This window comes from Danio rerio, chromosome 16, assembly GCF_049306965.1.
Source record: "Danio rerio strain Tuebingen ecotype United States chromosome 16, GRCz12tu, whole genome shotgun sequence".
NCBI classification, from domain to species: domain Eukaryota; kingdom Metazoa; phylum Chordata; class Actinopteri; order Cypriniformes; family Danionidae; genus Danio; species Danio rerio.
The window spans coordinates 14,321,208-14,349,196 of record NC_133191.1 but is presented as its reverse complement, the minus strand read 5'-3'; the positions used below and the strand labels follow the sequence as shown (position 1 = coordinate 14,349,196).

At 36.8% G+C, this 27,989-nt stretch overlaps 2 protein-coding genes across 3 annotated transcripts; one reads left to right on the top strand and one right to left on the bottom strand.

Moving 5' to 3' along the window:
- Positions 1-514: 514 nt before the first annotated feature.
- On the bottom strand, positions 515-12,924 carry LOC100149015 (uncharacterized). Its single transcript, XM_017351476.4, has 2 exons — positions 12,720-12,924; positions 515-3,191 (listed from the first exon to the last, which is right to left on the bottom strand). Exon 2 carries the CDS (start codon positions 3,176-3,178, stop codon positions 1,112-1,114), a length of 2,067 nt encoding a protein of 688 aa, XP_017206965.1. The 5' UTR covers positions 3,179-3,191; positions 12,720-12,924; the 3' UTR covers positions 515-1,111.
- si:dkey-85k15.6 lies at positions 12,736-18,897 on the top strand. 2 transcript variants are annotated; one of them, XM_001344262.8, is made up of 4 exons: positions 12,736-12,924; positions 13,346-13,521; positions 17,489-17,967; positions 18,044-18,897. In XM_001344262.8, the coding sequence occupies exons 2-4, from the start codon at positions 13,427-13,429 to the stop codon at positions 18,541-18,543; spliced, it is 1,074 nt and encodes a 357-aa protein (XP_001344298.5). In that variant the 5' UTR covers positions 12,736-12,924; positions 13,346-13,426; the 3' UTR covers positions 18,544-18,897. The 2 variants fall into 2 exon arrangements, with proteins under 2 accessions (XP_001344298.5, XP_068070199.1); XM_068214098.2 differs by having other exon boundaries at positions 12,913-13,521; positions 18,050-18,897.
- The last annotated feature ends 9,092 nt before the right edge of the window (positions 18,898-27,989 follow it).

Genomic DNA, 27,989 nt, shown 5'->3' with positions numbered 1-27,989 from the left:
AGAAGGTTATTTTACTATGAATACCAGTGATTCTCAATTCCAATCCTTGGACCCCCCCTGCCTGCATATTTTTTATGTTTTCCTTACTTAACACACTTGTTTTAGATTATCAACTCCTTATTCATGAACTGATCCTTTTGTGTCAAATAAGAGACGTTCAAAAAATGCAGTGTGGGGGGGCCCAATAACAAGAATTGAGAACCACTGCTACAGAGAGACAGAAGGTCTATACATGCTGTCTAAGAGTCACATGTGTCCCTGCACTAAAACTGTCTGATGTTAATAAAGACATTAATATAACATGTTGTTTTATTGAAACATCACAATTTAGCATAAACATTTAACTTTGATACTTATTCTTACCAGGCATTGTGTAGTATGTTTGTTTGTATGTTATGCAGCTAAATAAGGCATATTTTATTTAGCTCTACACTAATTTTTTGTATATATCTGTAACTGTGTTTGTTGCAATGGCTGTAAAAAGTAAAAGCAGTACAGAGATACAGAACAATCTGAGTAGTAACATATTTTATTAGTGATGGAAGAATTTTGTAATCAGTGCAGAGTGCATTTATTATTTAAAAATGTGTAATGCACACCAAAGTGAATAGTTTTATAAACTAAACATGAAATAAATACAAAACATTGAACATATTCCTCTAAGATCATGTCACAATTAATAAATATCCATTTAAAATATTTCTTGTTCAATTGTTAATTAGAATAACACACATATTGCTTCAGAGGGTGCACGGTAGTTCATACATTTATTGGTAAGCACTGTCGTCTCAGAGCAAGAAGGTTCGATTCGTGAATCCCAGCTGGTTTGAGTCCCAGCTGGTTTGAGTCCTGGCTTTCTGTGTGGAGTTTGCATGTTCTCCCTGTGTGGGTTTTCTCCAGGCTGTATTTGGCTGTAATGTGTAAGTGAGTGTGTGAATGCGAGTGTGTATGGTTTCCCAGTACTGGGTTGTGGCTGTAAGGCCATCTGTGTGTAAAACATATCGACCCCTCATAAATAAGAGACTAAGCCAAAGGAAATTTATTTTATAGGGTTATATCCTTATAATGTTAGGATAATTATCTTGCATTTAATGAGCTTGTAAAATAGATATTATACAAAATCGTCTTCATTGAATCCAGCTTGAACAGCCTCTTGAATGCTCTTGATTTGCTCTGGAGGTGCAGCAGGCAGAATGGGAAGCAATGCCCGATTGATTATTTCCAGTCTCTTTCCAGTCTTATATTTAAAGTCATTTATATTCTTCTCCACAAGCCTTAAGATGCCTTTCTCTGCCTCATCACAGGTGTTCTGGAGCTGTTGTCGCTCATGCTCAAATTCTGGCTTATTTTTATCCATGGCCATCAGTTTGCCCAGTGAGCTGACTCTATCCATCAGGTACCTGCTGGAAACATCAGTGTATGTTGCAGAGATCATATGGACCAGACTGGCAATGTTACTAGCTTGGAAGGCCTGATCGTAGAGCAGATCTTTTGAGAAGAGCTTTTTATTGTAGGGAAGGGTTTGTGTTTTCTCAGATGTGGAGACGAAGTTTTTGAGAGTTTTGCTCAGACTGGTTTTCACAATGGCAGAAACCATCTGAAAGAAGTGAACCATCTCCTCCCACTGCTCCTTCACTCTCCCCATGACATCCATTCCTTTGCCCAGCATCTCTATGGTGGTTCTGAAGTCGATCTCTTTCAGGTCACAGTTTCTCATAGTGATCAGGATTTCAGTCAATTCTTTCTGATTGTTCTCAAGGTTCTCTACACACTTCTCATATGTCTCTCTGGACTTGTTCAGCTGAGCTCGGGTCTGCTCTATGGTGAATCTTGCATTCTGTGAGGCCTTCTGTGCAGGACTCATGTTCTTTGATTTGATTTCTTCTTTATACATCATTGGTGGCTTTGGAGAAATGGCTGGAGAATTTGTCACATCTTTGCTTTTGCAGTCAAAAACCCGTGCAAGCTGGATCAGTTCCAAAACCTCCTTTATAATCTTCTTACTTTTGTTTTTCTCACATTTGCCATCAGGTGCATAACGTTCCAGCTCATTGCATATTTTTATGCCCATGCAGCACAACTTCAGAGCCTGAAACTTACTTGAGCAGTCAGAGACTTGATTTAATTCTTCACTGATTCGTTCAAGCTGTTGTGCCATAAAAGTAGTTTTTGCACAATTGTTCTCCTGATCAAACAGATCTTTCCAGGCAATGTCATCACCCTCACTATTCACATTCATTAGCTGCTGGATATTCTGGACACAACTTAAAATTGCAGCAGACTTACTGTATGCGTTTATTTCAGCAACTACATCTCTCTCCTGATCTCTGATCTGGTGCACGGTACTAGCGATCTTTGTTGTTGCAGAACATGCACTTCTGACTGGGTGGGTAATAAGAAACGTCACTCCATTAAGCAGGCTTACAACGCTCTGTGCTAATCCACCAACAAAGTCCATGCCAATCATTTCCCATCCACCAGGAAGAGAATCCAGAGCTTTCTTGTAGCTCTCTTGAGCCTCATCCAGCTGCTTCTCCACAGCTTTCACTGCTTTCTCAGTCCTTTTCTTTGTTTCTTCTGATGACTGCTTCCTCAGTTTGCTCTCCTCAATCTTCTTCCTCATGGCCTCCATCTCTTCCCCATAGAAGCGGTTTGCATTCATACAAGCTTCCAGCAGCTCTTGGATGATATTGATGACATTACCAAAACTCTTTTCAGTAGCAGCAGACAAAGTCAAACATTCATCTGCGATATCTCTGATATTGTCCATCTGATTAGGAAGAAGCGCTTTGACAATTTCATCATCATCTTGGAACAGAATCTTCACAGCATTCTTCATGTAATCGGGAACTTGGGCCGTATAAAGACGGATCTGATCCATGCTCGTATGGGCTTCATTAAATGCCCACCAACCAGTGTTGCACACTTGCATGAGGCAAGCACGGAAAGAATCAGGGTATTTGATGAATTTGTAACCCTCTTTAGGAGGATTTTTATTGATAGAGAAATCTGTTGAGGATGAGATGAAAACCAGCTCTCCTAGAATGGCTATAGATAGAGGCCCCGGAATCAGATACTTTCCCCAGTTGACATAGGGATGCATTATTATTTCGGTTTGCTCCCTCATGTCCTTAGCAGTAGAGAGGCTCTGAGTAGATTTTGAGATTGCAGAGCTCATGGCTTTCTTGTTGCTGCTCAAAACAAACGAGAACAATTAAAAATAACTCACTAAAAATGACTGAACACAAAATTATTGGACAAAATACTAATGAAATATGGTACAATTGGACTCCACAGTTGTCAGACTTTAAAGTGTTTAACTTTAAAGAGCCCATATTATGGGTTTTTGAAAATTCCCCTCCATGTAGTGTGTAACACAGCTCTAAGTGAAGTGAAGTATCCAGCTAAGGCTTAAATCTGTAAGAATACAGTGTTTAAAACGGTTGATTCATCTATAAAAGAGTCGACTCATAGTGCTTCAAACGAGTCGCCTTGATACCGAGTCCTTAGGTGTTTCGCCATGACGTACGAACGAAACCAAGTTATTCACGTGCACGCGCAAACCCGGGAGATTTCAAACCTGAGGCCCCGCCCTCTGACGCAGAAACCCAGACACACACACACACACACACACACACACGCACACAAACATGCCGGTCGATTGAAGTCACACTGCAGATGGATATATTGAGTCTCTACCCAAAGATGAAACATCAGCATTATAACCAAGCAGTTGGAAAGTACTGGAAACTTCTGGAAACTACATGCTACAAAGAATACTTCATCTGAGTTTGTTAAAGGAAGGATCAGTAAAGAGTAACTTAATGATGGACGTCAGGATGGGTTTCTTCCTACCTTTCTCAAGTGTAAGTACGTGCGGTTAAAGTTGTTGCCTCGTTGACTCTAGCTTGCAAATGTATTTAGTTGTGATTTGTTACTTGTAACCGCGTGTACTGTATCAGGTTAACTCGCTATATTCTCTTATCGCGTGCAAAGTCACGTTAAAAACGCGACGCGTGCTGCTTTGTGTATGGAGCTCCGTGGTAGAGTTCTTCATTCCCGCGGCTGTCCCTGCGCCAGATTTCTGCGGCGCGGGAATAAATTTCCGAATAAATCGCGGGAGCGGTCGGTAACGGGTTTAATTTGGGACGGGAGCGGGCTGTCTTGCAATATCACGGATATTGCTATGCGAATGAGAAAGAGAGAGTCTGCTTGGTGCTTGTGTGTGTGTGTTATTGCGCACGCGCGCGTATGAGAGAGAGAGAGAGAGAGAGAGAGAGAGAGAGAGAGAGAGAGAGAGAGAGAGAGAGAGAGAGAGAGAGAGAGAGAGAGAGAGAGAGAGAGAGAGAGAGAGCGAGCTTTGTGTGCTTGGTGCTGTGTGTGTGTTTATACAGACATCTTGGCTGTCTGGACTGTATAGCGAGGTGATTTTTGGTTGTGGTCTCCCCCGCTCTAGCGGGATCGGGCGCGGCGGGCAGAAAACGGAGCGTAGGGTTCTCAGGCTAAAACCTGGCGGGTGCGGGCGGAAGCGGGAGCGTTGTCGTCCGGAGGTGTGTGTGTGTGTTTTTGTGTGTGTGTGTGGCAGCTAAAATCCACGCCAACACTATCGAGCGTGTATGAACTGTGATTACTTTTTATATTGCTGATTAGCTATTGGCCATTTCACTCTCTAACTGAAGGCAGTCGACCAATCGCGACAGACTGTCATCGGTCCAATCAGCGCAGATTAGCTTCGCGCTAAGGAGGGGTTTGGGAACAAATGAATCACTGGACGATTCATACGGGAGTCACCGGGATAATTAGGTAAAAATAAATGCAGATTATAAGACCATGAAAGTGTTTTTGGACCTTGCATGTACAGTATATTAAACTGTTGTTGGAGACCCTTACAACCAAGATATGACCCTATTTCATGTATAATATGGGCTCTTTAAATGTCAGTGTTGATATGTAGCAGATGTGTGACTCCATGCCCCTGTCCATTAGAGTCACTGTCTTTAATTTTGACTACTGCCAGCATTACAAGCAGCTCTCCATTTGCAAACTCTAAACTAAAACCTGTTAATTCAGAGGCAAACATACAATTATAAGCAGCCAGCAAATCTTTAGCCATCTACTAGGGACAGCTAATCAGGTGACTATTAGAGGAGAGTTGACAAACTAAAAATAAAACGGACAGATGGCTTTTAAATACCAGAGACAGTTCACTAGGTAAACCATCTGACAAAAAAGAAGAGTGCCCAACTGAACCCTTATGACTATAAATCCTTCATAGGTCAAAAGGCATTGCTACATACTGCAAAAACCAGTGCATATGCATTAGTTTGTTATGCACAGTGCATAACAAACTAATTCATATGTCATGCATCACAGTGTTTAACAAACCATGTCCACAGTATATGTTTTAAAGTGCTTGCAAACCTGGGAACTGCTGCATCACTTACAAAACCAACATCCAAGATAAACTGGTTGACTTTTTTCACCAAGATTAATTAATCAAGAACAAATATGAGCAGACCAACTACTCTCCCGGTCAAAGCATTGTTTCATATGAACTGTTTCATGTGAAACCTGTGACACTGATTACCACAAATGTGACATTAAAGTGGACCTGGAAGATATAATATGTCTCTCAGTGTATATGTAAGGTTTCAACACATTATAACCCACAAATATTATTTACAACTCTTTAAAACTGATCCTTTTAAGGCTTAATTTGATCCAAAATATGCCATTTTCATGACTGCCGCTTTAAATTCAAACAAGATTGTGCTCTCAGCCCTCTTTTTGAAAAAGGGGGGAGCGACAGCAAAGTGGTTGCTTCTCAATCAGGGCAGTCTCTGCTAGTAAAGGTGAGATTGCCACTATTGTGCAGGACTTCCCCCCCTCTGATGACATACACAAAGGGAGAATGTCAATCTGGTTTTATCAAGTGTGATTATAAAAAATGTAATTTATGAATTTTTACCAACCCAAGCTCATTCTGAAAACGTAGCCCTGCGGACGTTTCTGAAGAACGCGATTTACGTGGCCAGAGGTACGTATGGCCACATTTCGTTTTTTCGAGCAAATGCTACTGGTGGTGTGACGCCGCTCCTCTTCTTCACGCTTGCCGGCTGATGTCTCACCTCCGTGTGGAGGGCTTTCCTGCCGCAACCAGTTTGTCCGGTTAGCTCGTAGTGTTATGTCGGCGGAGCGGAGGCCTGGAGGAGGAGCCGGCTGGTCGACGACCGGGTTCAGTCCGGGGAAGAGTGGTTCCAGAAATCAGGTAAGATGAAAACAGAATCCAAAAAATAAAAGTGAACGAGTTCATGACAGGGCGAGAATGCGGTGAAATCCGAAAACTCAGTCAAAATTGGACAAGGGCTTTTGCGTTTTTTTCCTAGGTGGCTTTTGAAGATCGTTGCTAGGGTTTAGGGAAGGAGGAAGAGGAGGGTGGCTGGGTCAGCCGATTGGCCGATTGGCCGGCCGCCCAGTCGATCATTCAGTCAGTCAGTCAGTCAGTCGGACGGACAGTCGCTCGACGGCGGCCTCTGGTGGCTTTTTTATGCAAGAACAGCGCGGGATGTATTTTGCATTCTCCATAAAATATTGTTGTTTTACGCTTAGAGTAAGGCTTTATTCACACATTGTTACCACACAACTGTATTTAAACTAGGGCTGTGTGTTTTGGGGAAAATATCTAATTGCGATTATTTTTTTGACAGATTGTCATTGTGATTTGATTTATGATTTAATTTTGTTGTCAAGCTTCAGCTAAATAATCTGTAAGCCGTGGCAACAATTCTGTGACAGCTCATAAAAACTACATGTTTTTGTTTGGTGTCTGTGACTTTGAAACCAAAATATTCCCATAATACAAATGCCATTTTTCTTTGATATTATTTGGTCTATTAATGCTTCTGAAGCAGCAGACGCTATAATCCCACTTGTTAGCACTTTCCTGTTTGTTATCCATTGTTTTTATTATTATTGTGGGCATAGTTAAGTTGCACAATTCTGATTGGGCCGAATGTAAGTATGCTAACTCAACTGGCTAGTAAGACTGTCAGACACGCATTTGCTCTGGTTGGGGAAAATGAAATAATACACATATTTCATATTGCAGCCTCTTTTAGATTAACTAATCACAATGTTTCAAATTAATAAATCGCACAGCACTAATTTAATCCCCTTGCAAAAGTGGTATAAGTGCATAATATGTCTGTCAAAAAGGTGCTTATTATAAACAAACAAACAAATTGGCCCCATTTCAGAAAGGAGGGTAAGTGAAAACTCAGAGTATGTTAACCCTGATATCAGAGAAACTTTGGGTTTTCCATTTCAAAATGGCAGTTCCTGTGGTAACTAACTGAACCTAACCTAGGGTGCGTTTCCCAAACAAGGATGTAACTTGCGGCTGAACTATCATAGTAGATGCATCGTTTGGGAAAAGAAAGATGTAGTGACGAGTGGTTCCCAAAACGCATCTCTGTCGCAGATCCAACGTTGAACCACGTTAGTTATAACGTAAAACGCCCATAATCATGCTCTAACCTGGGTGGAGTAACTACTTCTTTAGAGAAGAACCCATAATTACTTTGTGCAAATTATATTGTTTTACACATGCACGCATTTAAAATAAAATCCATATAGATTTGGTAAAAACATGCAATCGCTTTCCATTGTAACTGAAATATGTAAATGGCACATATGGGTTTGCTTAAATAATATTGTTAAGAAGTTGAACATTACATATTCTATTCTAAAACATATCGCTTACAAAAGCTAACACGTATTCTAATATCATATAAATAAATAATGAGGCTATTTATTATAAAATGAAATGTAATATTTATTATTTATTAGAATTGAAAAATAATACTTTAATAATAATATTAATGATTATTATTATTATTGTTATTATTATTATTATTATTATTAAGTAGGATATTGTTTATTTATTTATTTATTTATGTTTTTGGAAAAGTCTACTTTTACAATTTAACACATGTAAACCACTGCAGAAAGTTCTAACCAGCAGGCACATGTCATATACAGTAGAGATACTTAATAAATAACCTACTATAAATTAAAAGAATTAACGTATGCTTTTTGTTTTCACAAGCTTTGGAGATGTTACATAAGTTCCGCTTTTATAATAGGTCACCTATAGCTTTGCCAGGAGGCTGTGTTCAAAATGACATCAATGTTTTCAAAGTGCATTGCGAAAGGAGCACAATTGTAAACATGAAGATCGCTAAAACTGAACTAAAAATAGTTTGAAAGCAAATTACACCTAAGGGAGATGACTTTAAAGAGCCCCTATTGTGGGTTTTCGAAAATGAGCTTTCATGTAGTGTGTAACAGCTCTAAGTAAAGTGAAATATCCAGCTAAGGCTTAAATCTGAAAGTGGACAGTTTTTAAAACTATTGATTCATCTAAAAAAGAGTCGACTCATAGTGGTTAGAATGAATCGTCTTCATAACGAGTCTTTAGCTGTTTCGGCGTTACGTGACTACGAAACATAACTGTTGCGCGCACAAACCCGGGAAAATTTAGACCTGCAGCTCCACCCACTAACACAGCAGCAAAGACAAAAAGATCCTGAAGTCATGAGTCAAGAGGACACTGTGCTTACCTGGATATTTTTGGCAGTGTGAGGGGAAAGAAGTGATTCAGCAGTCTACACGCTTACAGTGGGCGATTCATTCGTTAAAGGAAGGATAAGAAAAGCCTGATGTTTGAGACTTGTGGGAATGGGCAGACAATACACCAGGGGTGCGTGCAAAATAAGGCCAGTTTATTAGGCACAAAGGCAGCCTGTTACACGCTGAGGAGGAGCGCTGGTGAACGCTACAACCGCTTGGCTTGGGATGGGATCTTTGGGCAAAGCAGAGTACAAGTACGCCCTGAGAATATATAACACTTCACGCAAGAGCTGCCACAGCAATAATTGCAAATAGAAATGATCTGAGTTACAGCTGAGAAGGGAGAAAAGCTCGGTCACGGAAATCATGCTCAGTAAATGATGTGCACGCTTTCGGTTTCATTTTCACTGCTAAGTGCGGTTCATACTTCCCGTGTGGGGGGTTATGACGGTCACAGGGTTATCGTGCGGGGCCCCCCCACGGTGCGGGCCCGTCTACTACGCCACTGATCCTATACCAACATCAGGGACCCGGGGGCTTGACAAACCGCACTGGGCATTTGTCTGTCTCGTGCTGGGCATTTGTCTTGCGCTGAACGTTGTCGACCAATCCCAACAGGCTGTCATCGGTCCAATCAGCGCAGATTAGCTTCGCGCTAATGAGGGGTTTGGGAACAAATAAATCGCTGAACGATTCCTATGGGAGTTGCTGGGATAATTGGGTAAAAAGAAATTCATATTATAAGACCATGAAAGTGTTTTTTTGACCTTGCATGCATATCAGTATGTTGTTGGAGATCCATAAAACCGAAATATGACCCTTTTAATGTATAATATGGGCTCTTTAATGCTGTTTTTTTTTTTAATAATTACAACTTTGAATGTTAGAATGTTCTAAATGAATAGGGCATAGGGGAGATAAGTTGGAATAGAACACAGCCAGGAACTACAGTATGTTTCAAATTACAGCTTCAGAGCTGTAGTTGCAAGTGCTCAAGTTTGCGACGCAGTTTGCGAATGTTTGTTGGAGCGACAGATTTGGGAAACGGAAAATCAACAAACTATTTTTGTAACGAAGGAACTTGCGACCTTAGTTGGATAACGATGGTTTTTGGAAACGCACTTCTGGTCAGGAGCAGAGTATATTCTCTAAACTCTGAATTTCTGTCAATCTCCTCACCTTTTTTAAAGACAAAGTGGTATTTCTTGCCTCAGCCTTATGTTTCAACCCACCTACTTTTGCTTATAAAAAATTGATTGATAGAAACGCCAAGATGCACATAAATTTATTCATAAAAACATATGCACATAACTGAGTAGAAGAAACACTTTTACTGAACAAATTCCAGTATGTGTATTAAAAAAGGTTTGTTATAAGAGATCAAATGATGATGAAAATGTGTGTGAATGGACAAACCAGCAGGCTGAGTACTTTGTAAAACATCTAAAATGTTGATTTGGTCATTCTAAAACACCTTAACTGTTTTAATATTAACGTTGTTATATTATTAATGACCTCCAGAGCACCTGAGCATGTCAACAGCGTCTGTTCTCTGTGTCTCATAGCCTCAAACGCCACCATGCATTCATTGTGTGTCGGCATTGTCTTCTGAGGTAAAAGTAATTTATTAAATGAAGAAAAGATTCACGCAGCTTCTTCTACCGCTGTTTTTACTGTTGATATTTGATGCCAGATAATCAGGATGTGTCAATTTTGTTCCTTTGATTACCTTTGACAGGGACCAGTGGCGGTTCTAAGCTTGATGACGCGGGGCACCGGCCCCCCCTCTGGCCCCCCTAAATTTGGACGCATATTTTTGTGTCTAAACGCCACAGAGAAGTGAGATCAGCCATCGGTGGCGCGCGGTCTCGGTGTCGCGCGCACTCGCTCTGTCTGCTTTCGCTCTGTTAGTTACGGTGCTGCACGCATCATTCATCATCATCAGCATTCATCAGAAGTTAACCCCCGAATTGACACAGGTAATAAGATTCAACTTCAGACATGTTGTGAAAAACTATCAAAATGTCCACTGTTATGAGACTTCTGTTTTAAATAGCGATTTTAACACTTTTAATAGAGGAAGTCCTCGGCTTTGCAGAGGCTATTATTAATCAGAGATTGAGTGTAAGTTAAATAGTTTTACGTTAGGAAATGCAGTCTTGAACTTACAAACAGTCAGCAAGCCGGAGAACAGATGAAACACAGTGATCCAGTTTAGTTTTCAGTGTCTCTCATGTAAAAGTCATATTCAACTCGTTTAGTTTTGCCTTCATTAGTTTTTTGATTTCAGTCAGGACATAAAGCTTGAATCTTTAACACATGATTTATTTACAACACATTTTTAAACATAATAGTTTAACTTAATTTCTAATGACTACTTTTTTTATCTTTCCCATGGTGACAGTCAGTGCTTAATATTTTACTAGTTATTTAGCAAGATCGTTGTATTCAGATTAAAGTACCTTTAAGTATTCTATAGTCTTTGATTCAGATTAAAGTGTAATTTAAATACTTCATAAGGCTATGTATATAGGAAAGTTGAAATAATTAGTCAAGTTATTGTTTAACTGGTTTGTTGTATAGACAATCAAAAAATACACAGTAAATATTTCTTAAAAGGAGGCTAATAACACTGACTTAATTTTTATTAAATTTTTTTAACAAAAACGGCTTTTATTCAAGAAATAAACTGTAAGAAAAAAGTCTTATTATGACTCCAGAAGAATGATTTGTGTTTAAAGGAAATACTGTGAAAATCTCCTAGGTTTGGCTTAGATCACTTTTAAATTAATGGAAGGGCAAAAAATGGATTTCAACTGCATCTGTTTACAGGTGTAAAAAAATGTGCATTGATGTACTTGAATGTTAGAAATGTGTTATGCAACAATATAACATATTTATTTTGACAATCCAACTTGTCAAATAAATGAACATGGAAGGTTATTTTGAGTTTAAGTTATTTAATTAGCTTATTTATGAAGACATAATGAATGTTTATAAAGACTGCAGAGGGATGCATAAAATAATGACTTTAAGTAGTATAATTAAGTAGTTTGTGATGTATGTTAAAGTGTACCCCCTAAAAGTGCAAGTGTCCCCCCCCCCTTTACATAATTTGCGATTCACTATGCCTTGTATCAGTTAAACCAATACAATAGTTTTTAATTAAAATATCAAGCTAATAAATATTGAATTCCCTGGACTGTTGTTCAGTTTGTGCGTGCAACTCCACTGAGTTTGGTGTATACTAGTTTTGACCAGTTTTAATGTGGGCTGCATCAGTATGTTCTGCAGTTTTACCTAAAACCGAGGACGACAAGATGTTTCATTCGCACTTGGAGAGCTGCTTGGCATAGCTTATATGGTAAATAGCTTTTTTTTAAATTGCATTATAACACAACTACAATAAGGCAAAATTCGATTAACAACTTTCAGTTATATTTATAGAACAGAGCACAAATAATAATCAAATCAATAAAATAATAATATAAATAAAAACACTTAAACCATAGAATAGACACACATACATAAAAGAAAGAAAAAGAAAAAAACATTTACACTACCAGGTCTTGTATTAGTTTACATTTTTTCAATAAATTAAACAGTCTTCTTCCACATTTAGATTTTAGCAACTTAAAAGATTTACAGTATAACCAAAACTCCTTTTGGAAAAGTAAAAACAGTGGTTTTGTTTTAAGGCACTTGCATTTATGAATATAAAATTTCTCCAAAATTAGAATATTGTTCAATACAAATTGAATATTAACACCTTTCCCTAATAAATCAAAGAAAATTATTTTTTTTAGAAAATTGGGAACTTGAGAGAAACCTTTAACCACTCGAATAAATCAGAGCAAAAGGTTCTGCTATTTAAACATTCATAAATAAATGTGCAGTCGTTTCAATGTCAACCTCAGAATGTACAATTGTTGTGATCAAAATTAAATCTATGGTAAATAGTGTAAACAGCTACAGCAGTTTTGATTTCTCTTTTAAAATATTAAACTCTCAAAACTATAAAGATTCGAATTATTTTGATCTCACTATGAGGTCATAAAATGTCAACAAAAAAAGTGCAAGTATCTTACCCTGCCGAAGTGTTTCAAGCTCTGGTGTGATGAAATGGAAGATGTGTAGATGCTTTAACTTTTAACAGAAAGTTTTACATATTTATAAACACAGACACTCGAAACTAATATACGCAAACGAATGTGTTTTACGTTCGCATTCCCAGTATGGACAGTCCCCTAGCTGTCTATTTTAATCTGAGGACCACCTTCGCTTTATCTGATCGTAAGTCACGTGTTTTTATATAACTTGGATATTAGCCTGCTGAATTTAATTACTCATCTACAAGTCATTTGATTTATGCTTGATTGACATAATTTTAGCACATTTATAGAGAAATGGGCATTTCTCAACATGTCGGTTTTAAATGTAGCTGGAAAAAATAGAAAAACAGTTCAATAAAATTGACTGAAATAGCCTACTGACTGAAATCAATTGATAATTTCAACTTCTAAAAGTAGTAGCGAGTTATAAGATTTTTATGAAAAAAAATGTCATTGACGATTTTGTAATCCTTTAAAGGGATTTTATTGTAATTTACCAGTCAAATGATTATATAAATTACGGTAAAACTACGACGTGTTTATTAATAATTCGAATAGTAAACATATAAATGTCAAATATCAAATAGCCTATCTGCGTTCAGCACTGCACGAACCCTTTTTTACACTACTGGACTCGTATCAAAACATGTGACTCTTGGAGGGGCGGTCTGTTCCGTTTCATCATGCTGGATATATGCAAGCCTCCATCCCACAGATTTCATCCTCACATGACGGAGCAAAAGAAAAATACTGCAAAACAAAAAAAAATGGCTGTAAGGTAAGTTTTGTTAACGAACTTGCATGGCAATATTCAAATGTAACATGTTTCATGTTTTATAAAGTAGCCTACTAACCTCTGTTGTTATAAAAAAATAACAGGACCCAGGGGCAAGGTAGGGAAGAGTGAGGACAGGTACAAGAAGTATTTGGAGTAAGCCAACAAATTCATAGACGTAGCCTAATAAAAGGGGTAGTTCACCCAAAAATGAAAAATCTGTCATCATTTACTTTTCCTTTCCAAACCTGTTTGACTTTCTTTTTTGTGTTGAACAGAAAGAAGATATTTTGAAGGAAGATGCTGTAACCACGCTATTTTACTCTATTTGTTTCCCCACTATGAAATTCAAAGGTTACAGGTTTTCAGCTTTCATCAAAATATATTCTTTTGTGTACAACAGAAGACACTCAAAACTTAAAGAGTGAGTAAACATTGAGGACAATTTCTACTATCCCTTTAAATAAGGAATGTTTTAATGGATATTGTGTTTAATGTACTTGTCACTTGGAAGGATTCATGTTTGCCTGTAAATGTGATTTTTGTCCAATCAATCTGGGAACGGAAAAACATCCTTTTTGGTCATTGTGTTGTTCCTCTTTTTGTTCTCTTAGCAAACGTAAGGCCCTTAGTAATGCGTTACAATAACAGTACATGAATAATGATGTATTAAACTAAACATTATTTTAATATGATTTAATGATCAGTTAAGGCATACACTGATCAAATAACCTTAACTACAACATGAGTCACCTGAATTCATGTGTGAATAAAAGCTACCTTAATTACTTGTTATTATGTTGTTAATTAATGTATTAATTAATATTTTAAGTTTAAGCTAAATGTAACCAACATGAACTCATGAGCTGAACTCATGTACAGTATAGTTACGTTGTGACTTACTTCATCATTAACCAGCCTGATCTCATGAGGAAATGTAAGTATTTTACGTTTTGTGAGTTTTGTGAGAACTCGTACGAGTTGAGTCATTCGAAAATGTACGAGTTTAAAAAACAGGTGTGGCACTCAACCCCTCCCCTAAACCCAACCGTCATTGGGTGATGAGCAAATCGTACTAAATTGTACGAATTAGATCGTACAAATTCATACGAATTAGCCACTAAATTAAAAAGTTATGAATTGTCGTGAGATTGCGTTGCATTAACTCGTCCTTATGAACTCCTGTGTTTAAACTGTTCATATTGATGAAGCCAGAACACTTTAATATTCTTTTTTAGTGTAATCGCACTTGATGGACATGCATAAGGAGTTCATGAGTAGTTACGAATAGGTTAATGATGATGTGCCCCTATAAGTAAAGTCACAATAAAATTATACGAATGATAGTTAATTAAGCATAAACTAATGTGGTAATTAATACATTAATTAGCAAACAATCATGTACTAACAAGTAAATAAGGTAGCAACCTAATTTCATGAGAAAACATGAGTATTTTACATTTTGTCAGTTTAGTAGCTAATTTATACGAGGTCAGATTTTAAAAAGGAGGCGTGGCACCCAACCCCGCCCCTAAACCCAACCGTCATTCGATGATGAGCAAATCGTACTAAATTGTACGAATTAGATCGTAAGAATTCATACGAATTAGCCACTAAATCAAAAAGTTACGCAGCGCCTTGAGCAGGGATAGGCAAAAATACATTGAAATGTATTTTAAAATAAAATACCAAATACATCAATTTTACGTGTATCAATATTCTACAAAATACGACTATCAGTGCCTGGAGGTCAGATGTTCTCCTCATCAAAGTGGTGGGCTCACAGAACCAACAAACCTTCTTCTCTTTCTCTCACGGCCGACTGCGTGGTCTTTTACGTTTTCTTTTGAAGATCCAGCTCTGTGTCATGTCAACGACAGACTGCCTTGTTTTGACTCTCTTTTGAATAATAAATCTTGTAGAACCGCATTATTATTCTGCATTCTGTTTCGTGAGATTATATATTACTGGTCTAGACATTGTGCAGTATGCTATTTTTCAATTTCAAAGGGGGCTAATAATCCTGACATCAACTGTATATTTAAAAAAAAAATCTACAATTAAACACGTTTTAACTATGAAATTAAAATTTCTAATGAAATGCATAAAGAAAATGTGTAATCATATAATATCAAAACAACTTAATTTAATTTAACTTCTCTCTTTTCCTTGATTGAGAATTGTCCTCCAATTGAGAGCTCATCTATGAGTTATTACCATTGTGTAAACATGGCATGGTTAATCCTTTTTAAAACTGCAGTAAGTGATTTTTGAAAATAATACTGCAATGTCCTACAAGTCTATGTGGGGTTTGGAAGACCCACCCCTCAATGACAAAGTCCAGAATTTGTCCCATACATGAGCTCATTTGTCCTATTTTCAATGCTATGGCATCATAAATTGTGAAAATAACCCATTAAAAAGCTTTAAGACCTAGCAGAATCATGGCATGACTTCAGTTCATCAGTTTTGGACAATGCAAGTAATTATTTTTCATGAGGCCAACACCCACCAATAAAAAAAGTGTGAAGCACTTTTACAAGAGAGGCTAGAAAAAAATGTGAAGCTCTAAATTAGTGTTATTATTATTATTATTACTTTAATTATGTTTTAGTTATTATTATTATTCAAATGGCCAAATTACTTTTCTCTGACTGAGCAAAGTTGAATGTGGTGGCCAGTTTGTTATTTGCCTAATAAATTACACTAATCTTCAGTTTTTATTAAAAAAAAAACATTTCTAATGATACTGTATATGATGTAATACATTTGTGTTTTAAAAACAAATATTGGTCATATTTCTTTATCCTAAACATTAAGGAAATATTTTTGGTACATCAAAAAGTGTGGTTATGATGATCATTCAACAAGCTAATTCAGCTAAAAAATAGTAAAATAGCTAAATTCAGTATTTAAAGCTCATAATTAAATAGAAAATGAGGCGAATAATAGCAAAAAGGTCCACCTTTTGAGAAAAAAGAATCTCCCTTTCACCAGGCTGGTTATAGGCCTGTGTTGGAGGGAACCAGAGTGAACAGAGTAAACACACGCTGGTGCAGGGCGAGCATGCAAACTCCACAGAGAAAGAAGAGAAGAGATCATCTCAACCAGGGTTTTAATGTCATTGCACAAGTGCGCCATCTGGCTGTAGACAGTTCAGTTAAAAAAAACACAACAAAACATGTGAACAAAGTGCACATCTAGTAGTTGTAAATGTATGCAAGAGATTTTTGATAGAATATTGATCACGGTGGCGCAGTGTGTTGCATGTTCACCTCACAGCAAGAAGGTCACTGGTTCGAGCCTCGGCCTCGATTTGGCATTTCTGTGTGGAGTTTGCATTTTCTCCTCATGTTTGCCAGGGTTTCCTTCCCACAAGACATGCGCTATAGAAAAGGTGAATTTGGTAAACTAAATTGTCCGTAGTGTATGAGTGTGAATGATTGTGTATGGATGTTTCCCAGTGATGGGTTGTAGCCGGAAGGGCAGCCGCTGCGTAAAACATATGCTGGATAAGCTGGCGGTTCATTCTGCTGTGGCGACCCCAGTTTAATAAAGGGACTAAGCCGAAAAGAAAATGAATGAATGAATGAATTTGTGTGTGTGTGTGTGTGTGTGTGTGTGTGTGTGTGTGTGCTTTATTCTGCTAATAAAAACTATTACGAACAGAATCAGAGCAGAACCATTCTGGTGTTTCTTAGCAAGTTGTTATGGTTGTGGTTATCTGATGTAGCTGTTGTGGATTTTATTCAACTTTTCTCCAATGATAAATAAGCTACACACACACATACACACACACACACACATACACACAAACACATTTAACATTTTTATTTGTTTTTGCACATCTACTTGCTGCAATGTAACATAATACTCACCATACAAGTATGCAGCTGTATGGAGATCGATTATAGCTACTCTACAAAATAAAATTTACATTTGCTCTAATTACGTTTGTGTTTTTTTTTAGGGATCTGCAGTCTATGGAGATGGTTGTTGGGCCTCTGAATGATGGAATTATTTCTCTCTGTTATGTCTGCAAGCATCTTTTGGATGCACAAGTAGATCCAAATACTGGCATATGCTTCAATTATAGACAAATCAGAAGACATATTGAGTACGCTGAGCAGCACATTGCAAGATCAGAGAAAACTATTAAAGTAAAACTGCAAAATCTGGATGAACGTATGGAGCAACTTATTAAAGAACAGGGAAATGCTGAGCAGCAGAGGCGGCAGAAACGCCAGACCAAGAATGAATTGCATATCGAGAAGGATTCTGCTGAGGAATCATTAGAGAACTCTAGAGCAGCTTTGGAGCAGGCCAAAAAAAACGTGGCTTCAGCTAAAAAAGAAAAAGAAAGAGAGATGCTCAGGGCGGTTAAAGGTGGAGTCGTAATGAATGCAGCAGCATGTGTTAGCATAATACCAATTGTTGGATGGCTTGTGGGTGAGAAATTCTCTATTTTTTAATACTAGCAATTATAAAATAATCATGATTGATGTGATTGCTTGAATTCCTTTAGGTCCAGATATAATGATTGATGGATTTCATACAATGGCACATGCTTTAAATGCTATGATGGATGCTAAAGACGATCTTGAAGAAAATGAGTCCAGAGTGGGGAAGTACAAGAGAAAAGTGTCTGATTATCAGTCCAAGATCTCTAATATAGAGAGTGAGATTGAAGAAACTGATGAGTTGCTGGATAAAATTCAGAGTGAGATTGAAGAGGTGAAGCAGCATCTGGATTACACCGCTGATATTCAGGAGATGGTGAGAAAAGCTGTGAATCTTCTTAGCATTGTCAGTGGAAGAGTCACTGCTCTGCAGAGGCAAACCCGACGCTTCATCCTCTGGGAGCCTGTGATAAAGGTGATGGAAGAAGTGATGAAGGCGGTCGCAAATGTTGCAGAGAATCGTCTCCTTTATAATCATGGTGTGGGAGGCCTCATGCGTATTTTGTTGGAGACTATTGGAGGAATGCTGGCTTTGTGCTCCTCACCCACACATTTTGAAGAGTAGTTCTTTTACTGATCAAACTTAACTGTCACACTTTATTTTGATGGTCTGTTGGTTGAATTTAAGTTACATTGCAACTAATTCTCATAGATTATAAGTAGACTGTTAGGTTGGGTCAGGGTAAGTGTAAGTTGACATGTACTTGCAAAGTTTCTTATAGTCATTTAAATGTCTGTTGAAGAAACAAGATATTACGCAGACAGTCCACTAATACTCAAATAGATCATCAAAATACCATCAACTAAATATTACTGATATAAGAATACAACCCATGCCCATTTATTACACCATTAAACACACAAACTTGTCTTCAAGCAGTATTAACTAAACTTCTCTTGAATAAAACTTTTGCTTTTTCACCTGTGTACAAAATCTATCACTGCTCTCAAATAAGTGATCAAAATGATATACACTCTCAAACAGTCCATAAACAATGCAACAGAAAACACATTGTTCAAAACAAATTCTCAGGGAGAAGTACATTTTATTTTTTTACAACTGCTTACACACTTTTCAAAACGGTGTACCCTTTTTTCAAAACTACACACAATTCTCAAAACTGCACACACAAAATGCAGAATGCCTAACCTTTCTTTCAAAATGCAACTCTGCATTCACAGTGCCATAAACACATGTCAGAATGAAGCATTTACATCAAAAGGCAAACACTTCTTTCATAATTTAACACTTTTCTAAATCTAAAGCTGTTTGCTCTTTCATAAACCTACATTTCAATGCAATGTTCTACAGTGACAGAAAGTAGCAAAGAATTGCAACCCATTCTCACCCCGAAGGCGTCAAAAACTGTAGCATGGTCAAGCCCCTTTAACGTCAGTATGAGGACGCCGAAGGTGCCCCCTGGCGTCACTATACCGACGCAAAAGGAATTCCATTGCTTTTACAGTTTTTTTTTTTGATTGCTTACACACTAAAACTAAAAGTAGTACACTATTAGCAAAACCTTACACAAGTATCAAAACATCCGCCCATATTTGCACAACTATAAGCACATTGTCAATGTCACACGGTGATTTGCAAAACACTAAACACACTTAACATACATTACACACTAAAATCTATCATGAAGTCACTTCCTTGCAATACCAAAGCACTGACTGTCAAATTACCGCACCGTCCAACCAATTGGTTCAACACAGTCGTCAGGTGTTCTTCTTCTTCACCTTCTTCTTATGGGGTTAATGGCGGTTGGCAGACCGACTTATATGGTGCATTTCCGCCACCTACTGGATAGGAGTGTAGAGCTCATAATGTAGGAAAAAGTATGAGTACAAAAGATATATGATACAAATGGAGGGATGAGATTACCAAAGGGAAGAGAGAACAGGAAGGAGAAGAGTAGGAAGTCGTCAGGTTTGGAAACACTTGTTTGATTAATTGTAGACCAGGGCCCGGTTTTTCAAAAGTAATCCAATAGGATTTTGGATAAGGGATTGGATCAAATCTTGAAAATGGGTTTTTCAAAAAAAAAAACGGATTACCTAATCGGATTAGATCACGTAATCTAATCTTGGTTTTGATCCGGATCAAACCTTTAGTTTGGGTTTTTCAGACCTTTTTTGTAGGATCTGGATCACTTTGATCCAAAAAACCTGGATTAAACTGATCCCATTAAAAGGGTGGATTTAGCGTGGATTTCATGCCCAAAATGTAATGAAAACTTAAAAAATGTATTAAATAATACTATTTTTAGATCATGCACCATCTTACGAGATATACTATTTATTCATAAGGTTTTCATTTTATTTGTTCATTCGTCAGGCTATAGTGATTATAGGCTTTAACGTATTCAGCCTTTCAGTATAGGCCTATAGCAAAGTAGAAAGAGTTTGGCCTCATAAAATAATCCCCCAAACAGCTGTCAAAATTTACCAAAAACAATACATTTTATTCTGTCACTAACTGATATGTATATTCATCACAATGGAAAATATTTTTCTTTTTAGAATATTTATTAGTGATGCATGCAATGATTACAGAATAAAAAAAAAATTCAAAGAATGGCAATGACTGATTTTTGAAATCTCTTTCAACAATTGCAAAAAGAGACTGAAAGGGCAGAAGCACAGCTTCATCTGGTAGAGGAACAACTGACTCTGACCAAACTGCAGCAAACCAAGGCCAATGACTTAAGATCTGCCTCCGAAAGGCTGCGCTCAGACAAGCTGCTCTCTCCACATCAGATAACGAAGTCGGATATTATTGTGGAGTTTTTGACATTAAGTCTTTTTTTATTTACATCTATATTTGAAACTTATTATAAATATCCTCAATGTACAGTGTTGTAGGTCTCAAATGAGCGGACTGCTTAAAGAGGATGGGGTGTTGTTTTTCTTGTTTTTATTATTATTTATTAATATTATTATTTAAATAATTATCAAATTTTCTTAGTTTTAATTTCAAATAAAAATAAAGTTATATTGACCCCATGCTGGCTATTCTACTCTTTACATATCTATAGTTCTACATTGTGATGTCCTATCCTGTTTGAGCACTGGTTATCCAGATTTAGTGATCCTGAAAAGTTCCTATTCGGATCAGATTGATCCAATCCGATGTTGCTTTGAAAAACTGGCTCAAAAAGTAAGCTGGATTACGTGATCACGGATCGCAAAAACAGGATTACTAAATCCGGATCAATTTTATTCGGATTAAACCTTTTGAAAAACCGGGCCCAGGGGTGCTTAATCCTGTTCCTAGAGATCTACCTTCCTGCAGATTTCAGTTGCTACCCATATCAAACACACCTGCCTCTAATTATCAAGTGGTGTGCAGGTCCTAATTAATTGGTTCAGGTGTGTTTGATATGGGTAGCAACTGAAATATGCAGGAAGGTAGATCTCCAGGAACAGGATTGGCCACCCCTGTTGTAGACACATCAATCAGGTGTTTACAGTTTTTTTGGATTGCTTACACACTAAATTTAAAAGTAGTACACTATTAGCAAAACCTTACACACAAGTATCAAAACATCAGCCCATATTTCCACAACTATAAGCACATGGTCAACTTAACACTTGTTGCAAAACTCTACACACAGTGATTTGCAAAACACTAAACACACTTAACATACATTACACACAAAAATCTATCATGAAGTCACTTCCTTGCAATACCAAAGCACGGACTGTCAAATTACTGCACCGTCCAACCAACTGGTTCAACACAGTCATCAGGGCCCGGTTTTTCAAAAGGTTTAATCCGCATCAAATTGATCTGGATTTAGTAATCCTGTTTTTGCGATCCGTGATCACGTAATCCAGCTTACTTTTTGAGCCAGTTTTTCAAAGCAACATCGGGTTGGATCAATCTGATCCGGATAGGAACTTTTCAGGATCACTAAATTTGGATTACCAGTGCTCAATCACAATGTAGATAAATAGATAGGCCTGTGTAAAGAGCAACAAGTAGAATAGTCAGTGTGGGGTAGATATAACTTTATTTTTATTTAAAATGAAAACTAAGAAAATTTAATAAATAATAAAATAATAATAATAAATAATAAAAACAAGAAAAACCCCACCCCATCCTCTTCCAGCAGTCCGCTCATCTGAGACCTACAACACTGTACATTGAGGATATTTATAATAAGTTTCAAATATAGATGTAGATAAAAAAAGACTTAATGTCAAAAACTCCACAATAATTTCAGACTTCCTCATCTGATGTGGAGAGAGCAGCTTGTCTGAGCGTAGCCTTTAGGAGGCGGATCTGAAGTCTGGCCTTGGTTTGCTGCAGTTTGGAGTCAGTTGTTCCTCTACCAGATGAAGCTGTGCTTCTGCCCTTTCAGTCTCTTTTTGCAATTGTTGAAAGAGATTTCAAAAATCAGTCATTGCCATTCTTTGCACTTTTTTTTGGTTATTCTGTAATCATTGCATGCATCACTAATAAATATTCTAAAAACAAAAATATTTTCCATTGTGATGAATATAGATATCAATTATTGACAATAAAATGTATTGTTTTTGGTAAATTTTGACAGCTGTTTGGGGGATTATTTTATGAGGCCAAGCTATTTCTACTTTGCTGTAGGCCTATACTGAAAAGCTGAATACGTTAAAGCCAATCATCACTACAGCCTGATGGATGAACAAATAAAATTAAAACCTTATGAATCAATAGTATATCTCGTAAGATAATGTGTGATCCAAAAATAGTATTATTTAATAAAATTTTTAAGTTTTTATTACATTTTGGGCATGAAATCCACACTAAATCCACCTTTCTGGTGGGATCAGTTTAATCCAGGTTTTTTGGATCAAAGTGATCCAAATCCTACAAAAAAGGTCTGAAAAACCCAAAGTAAAGGTTTGATCCGGATCAAAACCAAGATTTGATTACGTGATCTAATCCGATTAGGTAATACGTTTTTTGCTTTGAAAAAAACATTTTCAAGATTTGATCCAATCCCTTATCCAAAATCCTAGTGGATTACTTTTGAAAAACCGGGCCCAGGTGTGAAAACACTTGTTTGATTTATTGTAGACACACCAATCAGGTGTTTAAGCACTATAAAATGCCAGTTTTAATGAAAACCATCAGGTCTCAATATCAACACTGGCACACACCCTAAAAAAACATGTTCAAATGAAGCAATTTTATGGAGTGCCTTTCGAGTGCAATTCAGACATGGTGAAACGACTGCGGCATGATTATGCAGAGGTGTGTATTCATTTTAGCAGTGTGATCCTGCATACTGTCTCATTATCTTTTACTGTACTGTAATACTAGATCTACACTGAACTACACAATTTTGCCTGACACTGTTCTTCCGGTAGTTTTATGAATGGATGGAGAGGAGATCCAGCATGAGTTCATTTACGTAGATGAGGCTGGGTTCAACCTGACGAGAACACAGAGAGTAGAAGAAATCATTGGCCACAGGGCTATAGTCAATGTCCCAGGGCAACGTGAGGGAAATATACAGTAACACTCTGTGCAGCCATTACAAAGAATGGGGTCCTCCACTGACATGACCATATGGGCCCTAACAACACAGCACATATACTTACATTCTTGGACCAATTGTACATCATAACAGCAGCAAATCAAATCGATCATACGCAATACATTGTTGTCTGGGACAATGTGTCTTTCTCCTCTGGTTCAGAACTGGTTTCAAAAACATCCACATTTCACCGTCCTATATCTTCCACCATAATCTCCATTCCTCAACCCTATAGAAGAGTTTTTCTCGGCATAGTGGTGGAAGGTATATGATCTCCGTCTCTAAGCTGAGGTACCCCTCATCCAAGCCATGGAGGAGGCCTGTGACCAGATGGAGGTAGCAGCAATACATGATTCTACATTTAAGACACTTCTTTCCAAGGTGTCTTGCTAAGGACAACATTGCAATGTTGATCATTCTCATGCCAGATTCAGCTATAGGCGAAGAGACAATGTCTAACTTACAGTTCAATACGTAAAGTGACATGTTACAGTACTTTGAATCTTCATGCCAAAGTGATGAACATGTTGAGGAATAAATGAGTTTTTTCAATGTGCAACATTGGTCTTGAGTAGTGTTTGGTGAATTTACTTTATATTTGTACTTTGTTAATGGAAGCGTACTCTAATCATAGGTAAGTAAAAGGGCTAAAAGTGTTTTAAGTTTATCACAGCAGAGTGTAACTTGTGCAAACAGAGTGTAGTTAATGTGAAAATGTGTGTTTCTTCTGGTAAAAAAGTGTGTTTTTTAAACATAAGTGTATAGTTTTTACAAGAGTGTTTAATTATGCAAAGGATCTATAGTGTTTTGCTAATTGTGTGTACTGTTTTGAAAACACGGGCCCTGTTTTGAAAATCCCGCTTAAGCAATCCAAAAAAACTGTAAGTGTCCAACATTGAAACCACCATCAAAGCATAGTACCTTACCAGCATATGCTGTTTGTTTTAGCAGGAGCTAGGTTTAGTATGCTGAGAGTGGTCAGATTAATATAATTAATATTAATAATATTAATAATTTGTACTTAATTTTATTAGAAAATTTGTAAGCTAAAAAAAAAAGGAGTTGGTCACACTTTATTTTGATGGTAAAAGTTATTTTATCACATTTAAATATAATAGATGGGTGTTTAAAACTACAAAATAAGTTTAAATTCAAGATTTAGTTTTGTTAAAATAACATTTCAACACATTAAAATGAAAATGGATTGTTTAAACTGTTTATGTAGTGTTCTGATGTTTATTTATGTATATGCTGCATGACTTTAGGTGGTAAATGTTCACAAGACCTTTTCAAACTTGAGAGGAAGGAGAGTTGCTATAGTAATGTGAAGTGTTTCCTGAATAAATGAACCCAATGAATTTCCTGCGACATACCATCACGATTACCCAAAGAGTAATAGAGATAAATAAAGAGGAAGCAGTAGTCTGACATATTCAGAGCGAACAAACCTGCTAAAGATCCAATTGTATCGTATACTTTTTGAAAACTTCTGCATAATCATGAATCATTTTCATATAGAAACAGAGGAAAAAGATTCCAGATCCCAGATTCGTAAGCAGCAGCACCTACAACCCACTAACACACAGGTGTCAAAGCTCTGCACAGTTTAGTTCCAACCCTAATTAAACACACCTGATCAAACTAATTGAGTCCTTCAGGCTTGTTTGAAACCTACAGGTAAGTGTGTTGGAGCAGGGTTGGAACTAAACTGTGCAGGGCTTCGGCCCTCCAGGAATTGAGTTTGATACCCCTGCACTAACACAACACCCAGAACTTTCTTAAATACAATTTTTAAACAAGTGAAACATTTGGCTTGATCTGCAGACATGGGACGATAACCAGTTTCAAAGTTTACAGAGGTTTACAACAGAGTTTTACAGAGGTTTTACAGTAGTTTTTAGAGCAATTTTAAATGGGTCTTAAAATAAAGTATATGTGTTTAATGTGGACAAAGGTTTAACCCAAACATTTAAAAAGAATATATTTTAAAGTAATAATCGCAGCATGATATCCTGATACTGTAATATTTTTTTCCATGGTTATCAAACAGTCAGAATCATATACCAGCCCATGCCTATGGAGAAAACAAGGGCGTGGCACAGAAAGCACATGGAAATAGAGAGAACACCAATGGTGGGTTCCAAATGGGACAAATCGCTCTCTAAAGGGTACTTTTGTGTGAAAACAATTTCAGATGAGAAAGAGTTCAGATGCAAAAACCTATAAGTACTTTAAATGTCTGAAATTTCTATCAAAAATTTACTTTTTTTCTCAGCCTCCATTGATTATGTTGAGTTATTTCACTTTAAAGACAATGGGAAAGGACTGATCCTCTGCTGTAAAAGTGAAATACTGAACCTACACACAGGAGCCTGATAAAAATGTTTTAGATATTTTTGCATCTAAACTCTTCAAAGTGTTGTTCAAAACTGGTCACTTCTAAGGGCCCTTCAGAAGGAAGGATTTTGAATGATAACTGATGGACTATTCAAGCACTTGTGATCATTTGCACAGGAAAGTTGTTTGGTGTTAGATTGACATCTGGAGGATCTGAGTTTAAATTTACCTATAAATGTATGTATAGTATTGTTCTATAAGCAACTATTGTAATATTCATTAGTCAAATTATATAATAAAAAAGTTATAAATAATTGTTTTAAATAAATCACAATTATAAATAAACACATACATGGATAATTGCATAAATATAATTTTTTTTTTTCTTTTCGGCTTAGTCCATTTATTAATCTGCAGTCGCCACAGTGGAATGAACCACCAGCTTATCCAGCATATGTTTTACGCAGCGGATGCCCTTCCAGCTGCAACCCATCTCTCCTCATTCCGCTGTGGCGACCCTGGATTAATAAAGGGACTAAGCCGAAAAGAAAATGAAATGAAATAATATCATATAAGCTGGCGCCTCCACAATTGTTCCAAGCATGTTTTGTGGGCATGAATTAGTGGTCACTAGGCAGAACTGCATAGTTTTTTTTTTTTTTTTTGACTCATATACACCCTTCATCTTTCAAAGCACCAAAGGGTAAACCCTTCAAAGGTTGTGACAATAAAGTGTTTAGCCCATCTCTAATGGATATATAAATGCATTTAAAATAACTATTTAAATAACGTTTGAGGTTTTAGTTTGCATTTTTATGGACCCAAAAATAATCAAATGCGATTGTATCTTAAATTAACTTAAAAACTTTATTACTATATTTGTATTTAAAATTCTAAGTCAAACATTAAGTTTTATTCTCAAACATAACATTGTACATTTTAACTTGTGTTTTCCTCCAAATATGAAAATTATGTTATTAATTACTCACATACCTTTTAATCAGTGCTGGAAAGACTACTGAAAAATTATACTTAAGTAAAAGTACCATTACTGGCACAAAAATGTAGTGCAAGTAAAAGTATCTGTTGTAAATATTACTCAAAGTAGGAGTAAAAGTAGACCGTTTAAATGCACTTAAGAGTAGTCAGTTGTGAGTATTACACTATAAAAGCTGATGTGTTTACATGTACATAATTTGTGTGTGTGTGTGTAAACGTAACATTCTGTAGTGCATTTAGTTCTAGTTTAAAGCCATTTCAGACATCATAATGTAAGCATACACTCTAAATAGTCTCTCGGTCATTGAGTATGAAGATTTTTGACATTTTCCAGGACACTTTGCTCCTAAACTGTTTGCTGCATTAAAAAATTGGCCATGTCTTAAGGTTGTTATGTAAGATGCGATTTACTTTCTATGTGTGATTTGATAGGACAGGAATCACATAACTGATTTTTCTAATCCCCATAAACAGGAAAAAATAAAGTAGTGACTGCAGGTTGAAGGATAGTGTAGTAAAAGTACAGATACTGCACTAAAATGTACTCAAGGGGAAGTAAAGTTACACATTTATAAAACTACTTCGTAAATTACAATAAAAATAAATACTCAATGACAGTACTTTGAGCATTTGTAATTTGTTACTTTATACCACTGCTTTTCTTTTATTGAACTAATATAATTGAAAAAAAAACTAATATTGAACTAATATAATATCTTTAAGGATAACACATATTTACAAATATAAAGGCTAAAGGTTTTTCTTCTGCTGCAAAAAAATTGAATAATAAAAACCAGACGCTCTTTGGCAGGTGCATGCTTCATTTCATGCTTCGGTTTCTTGAACTGCAATAACACAGAGATCAGATTGTTTAGTGCCCTTAACATAACCCTTTATTGCTGCTTGTAATTCTTAGGTTTTCCAACCACAAGTGACAGAACTGAAACTAACCCCCATGCTAATCTGAGTTCATGTATTATTGTGGATAACTTGTGGTTGTCATTTGTACAACTTTGCAAAGGGAAGTCAGCCTTGAGTAGATATCACTAGCCACAGAAAAACAACTGAAGGTTTTGCATGATGAGCTTTATTTTGACTACGTGACTGCCAGAAAACAACATGTTGAGTAATGCTTCCTTATCTGTCT

Coding starts and splice junctions, on each gene's coding strand:
- si:dkey-85k15.6 (XM_001344262.8), top strand. CDS start 13,427: ATGCTGGATATATGCAAGCCTCCATCCCACAGATTTCATCCTCACATG. Junction 13,522..17,488: donor CAAAAAAAAATGGCTGTAAG/GTAAGTTTTGTT, acceptor GTTTTTTTTTAG/GGATCTGCAGTCTATGGAGA. Junction 17,968..18,043: donor AATTGTTGGATGGCTTGTGG/GTGAGAAATTCT, acceptor GAATTCCTTTAG/GTCCAGATATAATGATTGAT.
- LOC100149015 (XM_017351476.4), bottom strand. CDS start 3,178: ATGAGCTCTGCAATCTCAAAATCTACTCAGAGCCTCTCTACTGCTAAG.